The sequence below is a fragment of the Coffea arabica genome, chromosome 8e (assembly GCF_036785885.1).
Source record: "Coffea arabica cultivar ET-39 chromosome 8e, Coffea Arabica ET-39 HiFi, whole genome shotgun sequence".
Classification (NCBI taxonomy): domain Eukaryota; kingdom Viridiplantae; phylum Streptophyta; class Magnoliopsida; order Gentianales; family Rubiaceae; genus Coffea; species Coffea arabica.
Genome location: NC_092324.1, coordinates 43,005,650 through 43,025,299, shown reverse-complemented (window position 1 = coordinate 43,025,299; position 19,650 = coordinate 43,005,650). Strand labels below are relative to the sequence as shown.

The window sequence follows — 19,650 nt, the reverse complement described above, 5'->3', positions numbered from 1 at the left end:
GATTCTTCAGAATTAACTCAGATTTGAAAAGAGAATTATATGCACAGAAGATCCGATCAGTAGAGTGTATGACCGTAGGTTGCTGACGGACAAACAATCTGAATATGTGCATAAACCATATCCAATTCCGTTTAGGGACGAATTGTCTATTCAAGGACATCATGGAGTATAACAGTTTACACCTACCGAAAACCTGCGTCAAAAAGATACCTCCGAGATTTGAGCACTAATAAAAGGCATTGCCATCCATTGTGTAAATGTGTGGAATGACTGCAGGACAACAACACATCACGGAAATGTACACATATACTTAATACTGCTGAGCAGGCAGTAGGCGATCCTTCCGCGATCCAACCACCTTAGGCAGCTATTTTTCCCAATCACGAGACTGTTAACTCTCCACAGAAGACCTGAGATCAGAAAAGCCACACAACCAAATTGAAGACAAAGTAAGTGCATGTACGAGGGTGATCAAGCAACGGTACAACAGACGAAAGCCAGCAGGAGACTCCCAACAAAAGGGAGGGTGCCACAATCATGAACCACTTTGCGTATCCTCTTCTTTATTTCCTTCCTGCATAAAACAGAAAATATTAGTAAACAATCAGTCTCCAGTAGAATTCTTCAATAAAAAACCCTTTGCTTTTACACCATGAGATGCATGCAGACTGCAGAAGTTCAGACGTGTTATCTGTGTCTTCACCAATATTTGTAACAGAAGCACCACGGAAAGAAACATTGCTAAATAGCCATTTTGGAGTTATATGTTCCACAATACCACCAGCCCTCAGCTTTATCTGACAGATAATCAAAGATGCTACTCTATCTAAATCTTGGATTTATGCTTCTTTTTTGACATACAATGTTGTTGATCAGATACACTCTGGAACCTTCATTGAACCTTACAAAGCGTTATGAGGGTCAATTAGATTTTCATCAAAACTGAAGCTATTTAGACTTTCACACATATTGCACAACATAAAAGATGATAAATAGTAAGAAATATTCTGCTGCAGGTTCAAAAACTTCAGCCTGAAGTGACAAATATTGGCCACGCCAGGTATATGGAACAAGATTCGAGATATATTAGTTTGTGGACATTGAACTGGAATATACTATAACATCTTCCTCACAACCCCAAATACAGAAGATCTATTGCTCAAAATAATTTAAATCAAAATTTCTGCAACAGGAAGCTTATCATTTGCTAGACACCAAAGAAACCATTATATTTGGGAGGAAGAGCCAATTTCAAGAATTTAGATTAGCTGAAACAACACTTACAGATTATGGTCCCCAGGAAGAAAAGAACAAATCCAGATACATTGGAATCACACCAGGAGGTGAAAAAAACAATAAAGCTGCAAAATTTTACTACTTTTTCTCTTTGAAAATGCCTATTTAACATCCTCAAATTTCTCACACCAAATCCACCCAACTTTTTGGTAGTTCAAACTCTTTGCAAATTTGTTTAAGAAAACTTAGGAGTTTCAGATGAGCTGCCCCAAAAAAAAAAAGAAAAAAAAAAAGATTTTTAATGTGTTTCTCAAGGCCCAGAAGAGGAAAGCACTCATTCCATGATAACCAAAGACTATCTGAACTCCTCAAACTAAAACAACCAGCCAAAAAGCTAGATGTTCCTTTCTGTATATGTGCAACAGTTTATTTGATAGACCAAAGGTGAAGACTACTTCTAGAAGTTTCAACATTTCAAGGCAAAATTTAGGTTGATTATTAGCACCAAAGGTATTGAGAATACACTTGTTTTGGTAATGTGGGTCAGGTGAACTATTATTCTTTGTTATCAGCATAACTGAAGGACTAAACACTCATTCAAGTCAAACCAGAATATCCTATTAAAACTAGAAGCAATTTGTTCCACCCTTTTGCAGACTGAAAAAGGAAAAAGTTCATTGCGTGCTCAACATCTTATCACATACTTATATTTTACATTCCTAAAGAAGGGCTTCACGTTGTTATTACCACTTATATGATTTATCTATCCTGAATAGTCCAAAATCAAATCCCAGCCTAATGTTTTTGGATCGTACATGGTAACCATCTGTGAGCTTCATAGTACATGCTTACTACTGTCAATTACATGAAACCATCAAAGTTCAGCCAATCTTAAATTTGATCTAGGATCACGACTACACCCTAGGTGTCTTAGTCCTGTTTAATGAGTATATGATCGAATGTAGAGAACCCACAGGATTTACAGAAGAACTAATTAACTATATTGTCCTGACTAAGCTAATTCAAGAAATAATGCGAGGCCCACATCTTTCAAGTGCTTCAGGTTTCCTAAGTACTTAATTGGATTATTTGCCACAAAAAACAAGGGCTTCCTGATATCAAAGAAAGAAAAGAAATACTACGGGAATGGGAATCCTTTCTTTCCTTGGTCTGTAAACATTGCAGATTTCTAATTCTTGAAGTTTAGTATTTCCTTCTCAAATTATTGACGCATAACTTACACATATCTAAGTCTACCAGAGGAGATCTAGCCTCTCCAAATTTTACCAAAATCAAGCAATTAACATTAAAATAACTTATGAAAGAAAAGTGTTTCCAAAAATATTAAATAGCATTACTACATTTTTATATCGCTATTGCATCCACCAAAAAAATAAGGCTACCTGATCTCTAACAAAGGCAGAACTATAGAGGAAATCAATAGTTTGCTTTGCCATACTAGTTCTGCAAATAATTGAAGCTCCTGGAGTTACAGAACTTTCTTCTCCAATTATTGATGTGTACTTGTGGATAAATATGCCAATCAGAGAAGAGACCTAACCTTCTCCAAATTTTAAAGACACCAAGCAATCAACCATGTATAGTCAAACTTGTGAGGCTAAAAGAATTTAAAGAGAACAGAACCGCTGCATTTTGATATAGCTGCATTAATGCTATGCTAATTAGGAAGCAAACAAATGTGTAATATAGTAATGGGAACGAATAACTGAAACTTACAGAAATTTAGCCTCAAACTGGCTCAGCAGCAGACTCAGTACTCTGCATGTGATGCACAAGGGCTGGTTAGTATCCAAATTGAGCATGACAAAACGTTGCAAAAATATGTTTAGAAGAAAGACAGCAGAGTTTTATCCAGCTAAGTTAATTTTTAGCATCACAAAAGAACAGGGGGAAAAAAGATATGACAATAAGAAAAGAAGATCTAATCAGGGATCCATGCAAGACAGACCAAAAACTCCAGGATTTTCTAAATGCAAGTAAGAAACAAAAGTTGAATATTCATGTTTGCACTCTAAAGCTGCAAACTAAAGCCATGTTAGTAAAACAGAGTGATTAAAAGGTCAACTCAGGAATCTCTACATTTCTGTAATAACCTAAGTTCATTTAACAAAATCAAAATCATGAGCAAATAGAGAGGATAACGCAAAATTAGCTTTCCTTTTTTTTGAGCGAATGAAAATGATATCCATACCATATAAGGATCCTCAATGACTTGGACTTTCTCAAACTGGTTAAATAATGTCAAGTGCTTAATCGCAAATTCAGCTTTAAATATTGTTTCCAAGCCAGAAGCAGGAAGCAAAGATAAACTGTTGTATAAAGTTGGATATCAGTTATTTGCATTGTCTCAAACTGTTGAATGTCAAAATGTCCATATACAAATCGAAGCTGAACATTGCTTCCATGTCATGTTCGTGTCTAGTGATTTTCAAAATTTTGGAAATCTTCCCTAATCTTCCCTAAAAGGACTCGGTGCCAACTTAGCCAGCTTCAATCTCTTAATCAGAGATCAGTTAATGCAGCCTTTGCCAAAATTGTGATCTTAAGTGATCTTGGTGTGCAAAATCCAACGACATGATTCCAGAGAAGAACTTTCCAATGTTGAACGGTAGAGGAAAGCAATTGTCACAGGAGAAACAGTTGGATAGGAGAGAGCTGACTGAGGAATCGGTCAGAATCTAATTCTAAGTAGATAGAGCTTGAAGCACAGTAAAAATTTCAGAAACACTAAGCTGTCAATTTTGGTAGTTATGGAGGTGGCTAGGATGTCTCCTGGAAAACAACAAATCATTTTATTCACAGACAGAAATTCTTTCTTTTTCTTTTTCCCAGCATCTCAATGATTCATATCAGCTAACAGCAGAAAATTTGCCCATTAATCTATAAATAACACTTGGCTTATGCGGGTGTAATTACTCATGCTACTAGTGGTCCCAGATTAATATTGGCACTGTTCAGGCACTGTCCTGCTTGTGGAGATTACCGAAAGAAAGAAAAGAAATTCATGTGATAGCTATGGAGGCTTAGGTCAGTATTATACTTATGGATGAGGGTCACAAGAAGTGTCATCAGCACCTAAACAATAAATTTGTGGAAGGATTCAGTTTGCAAAGTCTGTGTTTTAAGGTACCCCTGGTCTAGTGATTTTCAAGGAAAGAAAAAAGAAGAATGCAGATGCTATCAGAGGCTCAAAATACATTAGAATAACAATGCATAATTCAGAGAGGACAAAGGTAATTCAAAGAAAATGTATAACCAAACTTCAACAGAAAATGAAAAGAGCCCCTCAATTAGGAAATACATATACACTTCTCTTTTCTTATAAAGTTTTTTTTCTAACGAGGGGTGGGATTTAAGAAGTGGTGAGGAGGAACGGGGATTAGAACCTAAGACCTCTAAGTCCCGGGGCTTCAACCTCAGCCACTAGACCAAGGCCTCTTCGGCACACATACACTTCTCTTAATTAAGAAGAACTTAATTATTTGTACTTTCCCATCAAAATTGCTCTTTACTGATGAAAATAACTGTTTGAATTCTAATAAAGGGAATGTGAGCAGCTCAAACAGTATCATAAGCAACACAAGAAGAAAACTCAAAAGGCAAGATATACTCCAAGACAATGTCAGTACAGAACACAAAGTTAAACAGAAGAACAACAAAGGCCAGCTAGCAATAGCGGGCTGACTTATGGCAGCCAGACATCTATTGATTCTCATGAACAACCAAAACACATGACGCACCAAAAAACAGAGGATTAAAATATATACACTGTCAGTCCACTTACTTTTTGCTTGAGCAGGTCCGATTCACCCACATGGACAACAGAATGAAGAAATGTTTAAATGCTTATGTGCTACAGATCTAGACCCGTTGATGCAGAAGAAGTTTGCTAGTGCTTAGAAGATAAACTCACAAAACATACCTTTACGGCAAGAAATTCTCAAAGAATAGTGTCCACTAATCAAATAACTTAGTTTACAAAACTTTTTATAAAGTCAAGGCTCCGACTATACCTAGAACCAATTAAAAGTAAAAGTGCCAAGTTTCAGATCAGTAAAGAAACATACTCCACTATGTATAAAGCCGAAGGGGAGGCATTAAATTAATGGAACTTTTGCAAAAGTGCCCTTCACTATCTTAACAACCAACGACAAAATTGAATTTTCATCTTATAGTTTCCTAAATAAACTAAAACAATCCTTTACCTCGTAAACAATCATTCTAACAACTGCCTCCACTTTCCTGCTTTTCATCATATTGTAGGCATATATACATGCACATTATAATGTGCATGTATATATGTATATATATATGCATGTATATATGTATATATATATGTATGTATATATGTGCATATATACATTATACATTATAATGTATATATACATATATACATATATACATTATACATATACATACACATGTATATATAAACATTATACATTATAATGTATATATATATATATACATATATACATTAAAGATATACATACACATGTATATATACATTATACATTAATATGCATATATACATATACACGTATATATGTATATATGTATATGCATATACATATACATGAATATGTATATATGCATGAGTACTATATATGGATATATATATAATATATACATATACATACACATGTATATATACATTATACATTAATATGCATATATACATATACACATATATATGTATATATGTATATGCATATACATATACATGAATATGTATATATGCATGTGTACTATATATGGATATATATATAATATATACATATACATATGTGTATGTATATATATATATATATACACACACATATATCTGTGTGTGTGAATGAGAGAAATTTCACCTTGAATTGCAGAAAAGGATTATCATGAATTCATTGATCAAATTAAAGAGAAATCAAGAAACAGAAAAACAAGGAACTGAAATCAAGTAAATTAACCCCATTAACCAAATAAAAAGGAATGAGTCAAATTAAAATAAAACAAAAAATGAACTAATAAGAAAAAGAAGAAATTCTTACCAGAGCTGAAAGGATATGATCAATCCTCTCTTTAATCCCGAAATGAGGAATCCAGTACCTAGACAAAGTAAAACATGAAATATAGACACAATGATAGTAACAATAACAAGAGGAGAAAAATGAAGAAGAAGAAGAAAAAAAGGAAACTGAAACCTACTTTATCCACGCATGAGAATAAACTCTCCGCCTTTGAACAAATTTCTTGGCCAATTTGTCAGTATCATCGTCAAGTTCGACCACAATTCCGTCACAAAAATCGAGCTCAAGCGGAGAAAAGCGGATGAATTCGCTTTCACCTCCCCGGAATATATGAATCTCCAGAGGAGCGAACATGGTCTTAGACAACCGCTCAAAGTACGAGGGATTCATTAACTTGTATCCATCAGGCTTCAGTCTATAAACTACAGACCCATAGCAGCCGCTGCCGTCTCCATCTCCAATACGGTAAAAAACCCTGATTACGATTTCTGATTTGGTTTTGTTGATAATAACTACGGATTGCATCTCCTCCGAGGGGCGGCGGCTATGGCAAATTCAGTTTCAAGTACAGTCAAAACTCACTAGTGGTCGAGTTGTAGAGTGCAGCATCCTTATTACATGCCGCCACAAATGGCCACGTAATTCGGGCGTGTACTCGGCCGGCACGCGGGAAATTCTTAAGGGATAATTGCAGAAACCTCCCCTGAGGTTTCTGATATTTACACTGACCTCCCCTGTGGTTTGAAAAATTACACTGACTTCCCCTGAGGTTACTAATCCTTTGCAAATTTAGTCCAAATGATTAAAATATTATTTTAGGGAGTGAAATTAGAATTTTGTACCAGATTTGCCCTTTGTGCTACATATCCAATGACTGACAAAGTATTATAAATCAATTAACAATTAATAAATTTTAAGGAATATAATTTATGGGCAAACACGCATTACTCATTTAAAGTACCGACTCTTTACGAGTATTTTACTTTCAAACATTTAATTTATGATAAATATATCAATATTTGTAAGTAAAATTCAAAAAGTGTTACAGTAATATTCTTGCAAAAAGGAAATTTGTAGGTTATTTATTTAATATAAATTAAATATTTTTTTTAAAAAAAGAAATGGCCCATAAAGTATTAATTTTTTATGGCTTTCATCCATTACATGAGTAAAGTATTCGCTCTTTATGTGCATTTTATTCTGAATAATTTAATTTATGTTAAATACATAAATGTTTGTAACTAAAATTGAAAAAGTGTTATATTAATATTTTTACGGAAGAGAGGTTGGTGGGTTTTGTATTTAACAAAAATTAAATATTTGAAAGTAAATACAAATCTATATTTGAGCGTAAATATTTGTATTAAATTAAATGTTTAAAAGTAAAATACCCGTAAAGAACCGGTACTTTAAATAGTTACCGGCTCTTTATGGGCAAACACGCATTACTCATTTAAAGTACCGATTTTTTACGGATATTTTACTTTCAAACATTTAATTTATGATAAATATATCAATACTTGTAAATAAAATTCAAAAAGTGTTACAGTAATATTCTTGCAAAAATGAAATCGGTAGGTTATTTATTTAATATAAATTAAATATTTTTTAAAAAAAAGAAATGACCTATAAAGTATTAATTCTTTATGACTTTCATCCATTAAATGAGTAAAGTATTGGCTCTTTATGGGCATTTTATTGTGAATCATATAATTTATGTTAAATACATAAATATTTGTAACTAAAATTGAAAAAGTGTTATATTAATATTTTTACGGAAGAGAGATTGGTAGTTTTTATATTTAACAAAAATTAAATATTTGAAAGTAAATACAAATATGTATTTGAGCGTAAATATTTGTATTAAATTAAATGTTTAAAAATAAAATACTCATAAAGAGCCGGTACTTTAAATAGGTAATGCGTATTTGCCTATAAACTATATTCCTTAAAGTTTATTAATTGTTAATTAATTTGTAGTATTTTGTCATTCATTGGATATGTAGTACAAAGGACAAATTTGATAAAAAATTCTAATTTCACTCCCTAAAACAATATTTTAATCGTTTGAACTGAATTTGCAAAGGATTAGTAACCTCAGGAGAGGTCAGTGTAATTTTTCAAACTATAAGGGAGGTCAGTGTAAATATCAGAAACCTCAGGGGAGGTTTCTGCAATTATCCCAATTCTTAAAGTGTCACTGCCGAGAGTCAGTCAAAATCTCAACATTTGGCGACAAATTTGGAGTAAGTTACGTAATTCCCCCACTAGACATTTAACATTATATATACTTCTGGTCATACCTAGCGAACCTAGCCCCATTTGACAAGTGAAATTTTTAGGTATTTGTCTAAAATTTTTATTGTAAATTACCGTAAAAGTTTTTTAAAAAATTTTTGAAGTGTGTAAATTTTTGAATATTTTGAAGTGTATAGTTTAAAAACTTTGAGAAATTTTTTGAAATTACTGTAACTAAAGTTTTTAAAAAACTTATATAAGATAAATTTGGCAAACAACTCAAATGCCAAACAGGGCACTAATTCCCCCACTAGACATTTAACATTATTGGTCTGTTTGTTTGGAAGGAAAAGGTTTTCCGGAAAACATTTTCCATATTTTCTTTTGTTTGGTTGTCAATTATTTTGGGAAAATAATTTCCGATAGAAAATCAATTACACCCAGCGGAGGAAAACAACTTCCTCATCTGTCTTTGTGAAGTTATTTTCCTTCCTGAAAAGCAGTCTTCTTTTTCGCAGCGACATCTCCTCATCTCCGGCAAATAAAAGCTTTCAGTCCAACCAAAAGCCTCCGGCGACATCTCATCAGCAAACAAATCCCTCCTTCTTCGCAGGCGGCATCTCCAACTCTGACAAAGACCCAATTTCGGAGGTAACAGATCATCTCCCTCTCTCTCTCTCTCTCTCTCTCTCTCCAACTCTGACAAGCCAATTTTTTGGTTTAATTCTTGCTTTGCCTTTGCCATCTTGTCTGGATTGTGAAGAAGCTCCGCCATTGCCCATTCCATAGTGGCGGAGGTGGTATCTGTACCGCCTATAAACAAATCCTACAATTGGTTGCATAGATATGCTGTCAATATTTGGAGAATTTTTTGGATGCGAAAGGAGAAATTCATTTTTGGTTAATTGGTTATACGAGCAAGCTATTCGTCACCTTATCACTGTTTTGTCCCCTAACAATGGCGTATTGCAAGAGTTCATTGATAATTGCGTCTAACTCAAATACATTTCCTAATTCATAATAGATTTGACCAGACAAAAATTTCCGAAATAAGAAAAGCAGGGGGTATGATATGCTTATGATAGCCTGTGATTCTTGCTTGGCTAGATAAATTAAGGGTATTATTAATTCAATAGAAAATTCTGTAAGCAACGTTAAGCAGAGGTATTATATGATCCTGCCATTGTTCTGGAAACACTAGTGCATGTGCAAATGCCTAGATACCATTAGAATTTTTAGATTCCCGTTCCTACAATAGCTTTTGTTTTAGTTTGTTCTTACCTGATTAGGGTTAAATCTGATTTGATTGATGCTAATGAATTAATTTGGCTTCTGAGTTTTGGGGGTTTTAGACCATTTGTAAAAGTTTTAGTGAATTCATTGAGTTTGTGAAGCCACGGGCTGATTCTTTTGTAGTTTTAATTGTCTCTAGCTTCTTTCGTTTGATCCTCCGACATGAATTTTGATTTTGTAGATGTCATTTTTTTCGCTTTATTATCTGGTGCCACATTTGATGGATGCCCAAAATGTTCTAGGATATAATATGTTTCTAAATTAAAAGGTCAATCCCAAGATATCCCATGAACGATCAATCAGTTTCTTTTGAGGAGCATTTGAGACCCCTGCATCACTCTGCAATTGAGACCCCTGCATTACTCTAGCTTTTTCTGGTACACTACTAATAGTCTACTGCTACGTGAATTTTCATAGATGGATCCCGGTAGTGATGATGATGAGGATGCTATTGTAATTGGTGCTGCCACTTCAGTCCTAGCAGCAGGATATGCAGCTCTTGATGTCTATAAAACTCCAGTTGTTATACCTAAACCACCTCATGTTAATAGGGAGCGAGCTAGAGAGGATTACATGGATAGCATATTATATGGAAGTAGTTCGTATTGTATAGACCAAATTAGAATGGACCAAACTACATTTTTCCAATTACTAAATACTCTCACCATTAGAGGATTATTACAACCTACCATTCATATGTCAGTGAGAGAGCAATTGTTAATGTTTCTGCAAATAGTTGGCTATAATTTGAGGTTTCGGGTGGTTGGGGGGTACTTGTATAGGTCAACTGAAACCATACACCGCTACTTTTCCATTGTACTTGATGCCATATTGAAACTATATCCAGATTTAATACAATTGCCAAATGGTGCGACTCCACGAGAGATCCGTAATAGTCGAAGATACTACCCCTGGTTTGCTGTAAGTCTAGTTCTTTGTATAAAAATTAATTAACTCAAATAGTAGAAATTATTTTATATCTAATTGATATCACAAAATAGGATTGTGTAGGGGCTATAGATGGGACACATGTTGTTGCAAGTGTACCCCTTGAAATTCAAGGAAAATTTCGAGGTCGAAAGGGTTACCCAACTCAAAATGTGTTAGCTGCTATTTCTTTCGACCTCAAGTTTTCATACGTGCTTGCTGGTTGGGAAGGATCGGCACACGATTCTCGTGTTCTTGAAGATGCTCTTACAAGACCAAGGGGTCTACAAGTACTGCAAGGTACTTGTCTTAATTTATGTGAGTCGTATAATTATGCAAAACATTGTTAGATTAGGCAAAAGTAACTTTTTTTTTTCAATTTTAGACAAGTACTATCTTGTAGATGCTGGATATGGCATTCGCAACGGTTTCATTCCTCCTTATTCTGGAGTTCGATATCACCTAAAGGAGTATGATGACAATCCCCCTCAAAATGAAAAAGAGCTTTTCAATCTTCGTCACTCCTCATTGCGAACAACCATCGAACGAGGCTTTGGTGTTTTAAAGAAACGATTTAAGGTGGTGGATAATGATCCTTTTTGGGATTTTAAAACCCAAGTAGATGTGATTCTGGCATGTTGTATCATACATAATCACATTATGGGTATAGCTCCAAATGACATGTTCATGGAAGAGGTCATTCAAGAGGAACAATCTGAAACTCCAAATGTTCTGACTGAACAAGCATCTTACACACAGCCTTATCAAACACAAAGTGAGAGACGAGCAGAAAATAGAGAATGGGCAAGGAAAAGAGACGCAATTGCACATGCTATGTATGTAGATTACATGCAAAGAAGACAAAGTAGATAATCTAGATGGTGGTTGTAGTTTCTTTTTTAGTTTTGTTTTGTTTTATGATAATGCTGGTTCGTTGGATGCCATGTAAGGTTGTTTTTGGCTCTATATGAGTGATTTATCTATGTAGAGGTCTCGGCGTTCTGCCTGCATATATATGAATAAATCTGCCTGATCATTGAAAGATTGCAGAATTTTTACAACCCTGATTGTGATTATTTTCATTTTTCGCTTTGGATGAATGACTTGAAGCTCTTAGAAACTCTTACAGTGTTGACAAAAAGCTCTTAGAAACACAGGATCATCAAACCGCAGCAGACATAACAGTTTCAATTCAGTTTGAGGTTGGTGATTTTTGGCATATATGTTTTTCTAAGTTTTTGAGTAGTAAGGGTCATTTAGGTCTGCAAAGATTAGAACATGCATTTTGGCCAGCAATGTTGTCACTGTCAAATGGTGGTACAATTGTTTAACTACTCTTGAACATGAAGTAGAAAAATCTCTTGATCTGCAAAAACTTCTGCCTATATGATTAACCTTGCATCTCTTGATTGTCCATTGAGAATTAACTTATGCTCTCCAGGGTCATGATTTTCATTCTTGTTGCAATTGTTAATGTTTCTGCAAATAGTTGGCTATAATTGTTATAAGTTTGTTTTATTGGTGATGACTATTGAAATTGATTAATTTTTTGAAGATGGGCAAGAAGGGAGAGAAACAGTTTAGGTGGTCAAGACCTATGGAGCGTTTGATGCTTGAGATTCTTGCCGATGAGGTGAAACTTGGGAATAGGCCTAACAATAGCTTTAAATCAAGTTCATTTACACGTGTGGTAGATGCCATGAAAGATAAGTTTGGGGTTACGTGCTCGGTAGACCATGTGGAAAATCATCTAAGAACAGTGCGATCATCTTGGTCCACCATAGTAAAAATTCGTGAAAAAAGTGGATTTGGCTGGGATGATACTTTGAAGATGATAACGGCCAGTCCTAGTGTGTATCATGCCTATATCCAGGTAATTTAATGGAGTTAAGAATGTCAAATGAGGACTTCTTGTTCTTTTGAATTTTTGCACTAAACCTGAATTTGTTAGTGCAAAATTGGATTTGTTATATTGTTGATTGAAATTTCTGGTTTATGATTACGCAGAAAAATCCAGGTCATGACAAGTATATCCAGAATAAAATCGAGTTGTATGATGAAATGGCTGTTGTGGTTGGGAAAGATCTGGCCACCGGGTCTTTTGCAAAATCATTTGTCGATGTAAATTTGGAAACTCCATTTGTTCCTAAGACAAGTGTGGAGACAAGTGAAGAGACAAGTGTAGAACAAAAGGATGTGACTAGTGCAAGATCCTCAGAAGTGAGAGCAACATCATCGGGAACCAAACAACATCGTAAAAGAAATCGCAGCAATGAAGACATTGAAAAGATGTCTCAACAACTTGGAGAAGTGGCAGCTGCTTTGAACAAAATTAGTGCAAACAAGCTTGATGTCAACCAACTACATGAAGAGATTATGAATATAGAAGGCTATAGCGAAGAATTTCTGGACTTGGTATTCGAGCATTTGGTGCAAAATGAGAAGCTAGGAAAAGCATTTATGGCGAAGAGTCAAAGACTTCGTTTGATTTCTCTCGAGAGGTTCAAGAAAGATTGGGGCGTCGAATAAAGTACTTTGAAGTTGCAAATTCTACTCCGATGGCATGAGAGGAGTTTTGGTTGTCTTTAGCGAAGTTTTGTATATTCTGTAGCAAGCATGCTTATTCCATGGTACATGGGTTTAGTATGCAATCTGAAGTGCATGTAACTGAATTTTGTTTTCTTTAGGAAGGAGGACAATTTTTGCTTATGGCCTTTAACAGATATGGTGTGGCATTATGAGGTCCAATCTAAGATCTGCAATAGTCGCATGCATTGCTGTTTTGGGAGGGGGTTGCATCTTAACAGGCTCTGGCACAGGTTTTCATTTCTCTTTGGCAATATGGATGAGGGCGAAAGTGCTATTCTGCTAGAACTCCTCTTTGTAGATTGACATTTGCACAAGGCTGCATGATGCTAAATTTTTGGCCTAGCACCAGCAGTCTCTGTCTCTGTACTGAGCTGCTGTACATATTAAGGTGGTTTATTGGTAATTGGCCTTGGACTTTGCTAATCGAAAGCTCCATTGGTCGGCAGCAAGAATTAACAATTATGAATAAATCCAAGATTCCATTAATAATTCCATTTAAGAATTCATGGTATAATATGAATAGATATTTTATAGAAATGATAATTTGATTATAATGGATAGAAACTAAAATTAACTTGTAATGAAATAAATGTTTTGAGAGTAAAAAAAATATTTGCAACATATCAACAAATATATCAGAAAATATTTTCAGTGACAAACCAAACACCGGAAAATTATGAAAAAAGGAATTTGGAAAATATTTTCACTTAATAACCAAACACTGGAAAATTATGGGGAAGGAAGTGATTTTCCAGGAAAATGACTTCGATGGAAAATATTTTCCCTACGAAAATATTTTCAGTCCAACCAAACGGACCCTATATGTATTTCTGGCCATTCAACGAAATTTAACTTAGGGTTAATCACAAAAACTCCCCCTAAAGTACATCATTTTTGCACTTTATCTCCTAATGTTATTGTTTTTTTCACTTTATTCCTTAAACCTTTGGTCAATTCTAACATTGTGTAATGATGATGTCAAAAAAATATTTATACCGTTAAGAGCTAACCACGGTAAATCCCCTTAAAGTATAACTTATTTTGCACTTTATCCTCGAGCATCATTTTTTTTCATCAACTTGGTTATTCATTATTGTTTGTGCATGTCACTCTGGCCCTCTCTTCTTATTAAATTTCCACTTGCATCACATCTTCTGGTTGTGCGTTTCAGCATTCAAAATGATCTCTTAACACCATAAGGTTCCTCTATGACTCTTTCCTCATCATCTATTTCTTTTATCAAAACATTAGATTTAGGTGGTGCCCCATATTTCTCTACAATCTCATTGAGTTGCATTTCCAATACCTCTTCAACAGTCTTATGGTCACAATAAACTTCCATCACCTTATATCCTTGTACCCAACTGCAGAATTGGTTGATTTGTTGGTCAGTTTGCAATTGTCTCAATCCATCAGATAGAATACAAGCTCAAGGTAATAATACAACACATGTTCCTTTTTCCCATACCCCAGTTTTTTTAACATTTCATTAATCTCAAGTACTGACATCCTATTAGCATACACAAATCTACTTGATCAACTTCACCACCATTATAAATTAAAATGTGTAATCTTAACCATTAAACTTACCCCCATGGTGCAATCTAATACTAAAATATTCATTCCCATGTTCTGTACAATCATGTATCAAAATTTTTTTTTTTTAAAAAAATCACTATCTTCATTGAGTAGTAAAAATAAGCAGCGAAATTGCTAAATAAACAATGCGTCATCTACATCAACTATTTTTTGTCAAGCTCTATGCCAAAAATTTCATTAATTTGCTTTTTTCAGTACATTAAAAATAGACAACAAATATAGTAGGGCCCCATGCAACCTACCAATAAGACGAAACTCTCATAGACTATTTCCACCCAATTAATTTAAGTAAGCTCTACTTTATCTAAACCCCTAGCAACCGACATCTATTTCTTTAACAGCCCCTAAATCTTTGAATAATAATACAACAATTAAACACGTAAACCCCAATGATATAAGCATACAAATAGAGAGGCACATTACCGTGTATACGAGATATAGATCAAAATATGCATCTCTTCTCCTTATTACCCAATCTATTCCTTTGTTGATCCGTAGCTTTCACTGGAGAATTTTCCCCCCACAACCTTCAACAGTCATTATTGAACAATTATCAAGCCATACTTATACTTTGGATGATATTTCACCAAGAAATGGGATTTTTTGATGTATAAAACTTGATTTTTCGGAGGATTTTTTGAAAAAAAGTCTTAGGAAATTGAAGAGTTAGCTCTTTTCAGGGTTTTAGTTGCTGGTCCCGATGCTTCCTTTATGAATGAACAAAAATGCCCTTTATATCCGGTCATATTATGTCTAAAGTCACCGGAAGTCCTTAAAGTATGCAGTTTTAATTGTTTAAGAGCCAATCGAAAACAAAATTTAGATGAGAGGCCAACAACAATATAGTTTAAGGACTCTCCAAGTTTTTCACCCATGTTTATATTAATGTTGGTATGTGTATTTTTGACCTTATATCACCTACAAATTGAGGGTCTACAAACCTCATTTGAAAACTCTGGAACTATTGGTAGAACATGTGAATGAATGAATCATTCTCTTTCTCTAATTCTCTTGGCTCTACTTCATTTATTAGTTTATATTCTATTAGCTTCACAACAATAGACATAAAATTAATATTATCTATTTTCTAATGTAAAACCAATATAATTACGTTTATTCTAAATCATGTATTATTTCGAAACAAAATAAATCATTTTCAAACTAAACTTGAGCACGAATTCAGCTTGTCTAGTTTCAAGAATTGATCTTGTATTCAAACTCGAATATCTATACAAATTAATGAATTGAATTTGAACAACACGTACACTTCATTGAACAAACAATCGAGCTCGAACCATGTTTGTATGGTATATGAATAGAGTTTGAACACCAAGTATTTGGTTTGATTCGATTCGGTAAAAGCTCTAAGTGGCACCAATTAAATATCATTCTTTGTACGTTTCAAATTTCAACATTTAGTGTCTGTATGCATATTCCACATTCGGCGACCATGTATATTCATTTGGCGACCATTTGGCGACCAGCTAATCCAAACGAAGCCAATAACTGAGGTAGACACCAGACACCAACACAAAAATATGTAAATACTATCATTGAAAGTTGTGTATTTTGCGCTTAGCACTACATCTGTTCTTGGTTGTCCAAATGCAATTGTCATGCTGAGCTTCTTAATCCATGGCACAATATCATTCTGGATCAATTACGCTTTATTTCCTAAGGTGTGTCAGGTTTAACATGTTTTTTACTTGACAAACACTTGGGTAGACTCGATCTATGTAGATTTAGTGGTTCAAAATTTGTCACACTATCTCACCAATTCAATTATTGAAGATGTGATAAAATTGGAGCCACTAGATCTACAATACCAGATCTACCCAAGTTTTTGCCTTCTCACTTTATCCCCAACTTTCATCTCTTTCACACTTTGTCTCCTTAGTCCCAATTCACCAATCTAACCAAGATAAATGCCCCTTGGCATGATATATAAGAAAAAGACAAACTTGACTTTGCACTCCCAAACTTGTATCATTTTTTCACTTTATATCCTAAACTTCAATTTTGGATGTTTAACACATTAAACTCTTAATTTTATACACTTTACACCATAAATTCTCAAGTTTCTCCTATTTAAATTTAATCAATGATAACTTCAGCAAACTTAATGATATAAAGGACCCAACAAATAAATGAGGATGTGCCAAAAGTAGTCAAAAGGTACCAAAGTATCATAAGAAAAATAAAAAAAATATTATCGTTAATTTGTACCTTTTTTATCTCGTTAATTTTGCTAACAATATTAGTAATTGAGATCTTATAAATCAATGACAGTGTACTAAAAGTGCAGAAAAAGAAGTTAAGGGATTGTAGTTAAACAAAGCGATTCATTACCATTAATTTTCACCGCTTTTTATCTCATTAATTTTGCAAACATAGCCATTGATTGAGAGTTTAAGGTACAGACTGTCCAAAATTAAGAATATAGAGTGCAGCATGTCCAAAATTGAAGTTTAGGGTGCAAAGTGAAAAAGTGATATAAGTTTGGAGATGCAAAGTTGAAATAATCCTAAGAAAAAGAAGGTTTGGAACTCTAATTCACCATGTTTCTCCCTTTTTTAGCATTATTAAGAGTGAAAAGTTTTATATTTTGATATAAAGCAAATATTCCAACTATTGAAGAATAAATTAACGAATAAATAGAGGAGCACCTTTGTGCAGATTATGGATGTTCAAAAATTCTGGAAAGCTTCCCCAAATAAAATTCTGGAAAGAGACTAAATATATCTGCGTTTTTCAGGCTTTTGATAATATTTTCAAATTTAATTGTTTCAATATAAATTTTGTGTTTTCATGATAGGTTTCTCCAGACTTACAGTCTTACATACACATCTATTAACTGAAAAGAGTAAAATAAAAATTCCACATTCTTGATTAAAAAGAAAGAGAACATTAAACTCCAACAAAGAAACAACAAGAGAGAATACCATGTCTACATTGATGTCTTTGTTACAAGATCTGGTGTGCACATACCGTGCCAGACCAAAGCATTCAGTTGGATTTGAGTATAAGAGTTTGGTATATCTGTACATCAATTCTTGTAACAATTACACTAGCCATGGAGGAACCAAGAATTTAAGGCCTTGGATTCAAATTCTTCTTCACCCTTCTCATTTCTTATATCCTATAAAAGAAAAAATTACACCAGCCACACACAACTATACCCTTAAAATTGTATGTGTCCAAACTACATGCATAATCGTAACACATGAAAATTAACAAGCAGAACAAAACATAGATCAATTCATACTTTATGTTATACCATATATTGATGTGAAACTTGTGTCTCCATTTGATTTAATGTCACCTTTAAAACGAAGTGTCAATGTGTAATATAGGTGTAACAGAAGTGTATTAGGGTACCCAGAATCTCTAGATGACTAGACACCGTCATGCCTTGTGACAAAGAATTGCCACAGTACCATAAATGTTAATCGCAGCAAAGAAGACAAACAAAACCATGCATGCAATAAAAACGGTTTCTCGCTCGAGTTTTCTGACCCTTGTGTCAATCAGTTGCCTTTCTCTTTGCGGAACCTGGTCAGGCACTTTGTTAGCTTCTTGATACCAAGCTTCGTATTCCCACTCAAGCCGGTGTAGGCACTTTGTATACTTTTTCCCAATCACGAACAAAGTGATCAGATTCAGAATAGCAGCGGTTAGAGATAGCAAGAGAGGGATTAAACGAAAATGGCACTTGATGGAAGAAGAGCCACTGAATATTGCTGTGAAAATCACTCCTTGGAACACAAAATAGTAGTTTGCTAGCTGGAAAGCGTTTGTTTCCAGCTTATGGACTCGCTCCTCCTGCTTCTCAATTCTTTCTTGCAAAATTTCTCTGTTTCCTTTTGTTGTCGCCATATAGTATTAGTTAGCTAGGAAGGAAAGGAGGAGGAGAAGGGAGGACTTCGATTTTTTTTTCTTTTTTTTTTGGCAAAACTAAGTATTTGCTGAATCAAGCTTGCTTTCTTTTAGCCCAATTTATAGTAGTTAAGGTATACTCTTTATTGGGAAGAGCTGGAAGAAACAGAAACAGATGTATAGTTTTTTCTTAATTTAAACCAGAAAATGTGGTTTGCTTGTGGTGTGAAATAATGGTATATTTTAAATTGATTACTAGTATTATGTAGTAGGAAGGAGGAGTGGAAATGCCCAACAAATGCAAAAACTTAGCTTGACTAACGGAAAGATATAATTTCTCAAATGAGTTTTGATGGCCAAGTTGGAAAAGTTTATTCGTTTGTAGTTTGTACATCACTGTTTTTCTCTTATTTTATGTGGAGAATTTAAACAACACGTATAATACTACTTCAAATTTGTAATTTTACTCGCAACTTCTGATCCGTATCTCATCTAATAAAACTTCTTTAACCTCTACTTTTGTTCTAGGCTTCCTACTAAAACTATTTTACATCTATTTTCATGAAAGCATTTTTCCTCTGCTGAATTATGGAAAAACTGGGGTCCATATATAGGTATCTAGATCCCGCAATGGATCTTCTGTGCCACTCTCTGTACCACTTTTTATTATATTGCTATTTCTCCTACATAAACATCATGTTTTAGTTCTTTTTTGTTTCCTTAAAATCCAATAACTATTAATTGAGTAATACACAAAATTTAACAAACTCAAAAAATCAAAATACATAAAAAATGAGTTTTTTTATGAATTTTCTGCTATATTTTTAATTTTCTATTATATATTACTTTTTTGAAACTGCTG

At 34.1% G+C, this 19,650-nt stretch overlaps 2 protein-coding genes across 4 annotated transcripts; one reads left to right on the top strand and one right to left on the bottom strand.

Moving 5' to 3' along the window:
* Window positions 1–79: 79 nt before the first annotated feature.
* On the bottom strand, window positions 80–6,875 carry LOC113703983 (uncharacterized). Its single transcript, XM_027225549.2, has 4 exons — window positions 6,445–6,875; window positions 6,288–6,345; window positions 2,974–3,015; window positions 80–574 (listed from the first exon to the last, which is right to left on the bottom strand). The coding sequence occupies exons 1-3, from the start codon at window positions 6,789–6,791 to the stop codon at window positions 2,986–2,988; spliced, it is 435 nt and encodes a 144-aa protein (XP_027081350.1). The 5' UTR covers window positions 6,792–6,875; the 3' UTR covers window positions 80–574; window positions 2,974–2,985.
* Window positions 6,876–8,860: 1,985 nt separating this feature from the next.
* Window positions 8,861–13,494, top strand: LOC113704817 (uncharacterized). Of its 3 annotated transcripts, none has more exons than XM_072062096.1 (6): window positions 8,861–9,155; window positions 10,215–10,718; window positions 10,799–11,024; window positions 11,128–11,560; window positions 12,280–12,597; window positions 12,732–13,494. In XM_072062096.1, exons 2-5 carry the CDS (start codon window positions 10,215–10,217, stop codon window positions 12,332–12,334), a joined length of 1,218 nt encoding a protein of 405 aa, XP_071918197.1. In that variant the 5' UTR covers window positions 8,861–9,155; the 3' UTR covers window positions 12,335–12,597; window positions 12,732–13,494. The 3 variants fall into 3 exon arrangements, with proteins under 3 accessions (XP_071918197.1, XP_027082491.2, XP_071918196.1); XM_027226690.2 differs by having other exon boundaries at window positions 8,867–9,155; window positions 11,110–11,560; XM_072062095.1 differs by having other exon boundaries at window positions 8,873–9,155; window positions 11,110–11,926.
* The last annotated feature ends 6,156 nt before the right edge of the window (window positions 13,495–19,650 follow it).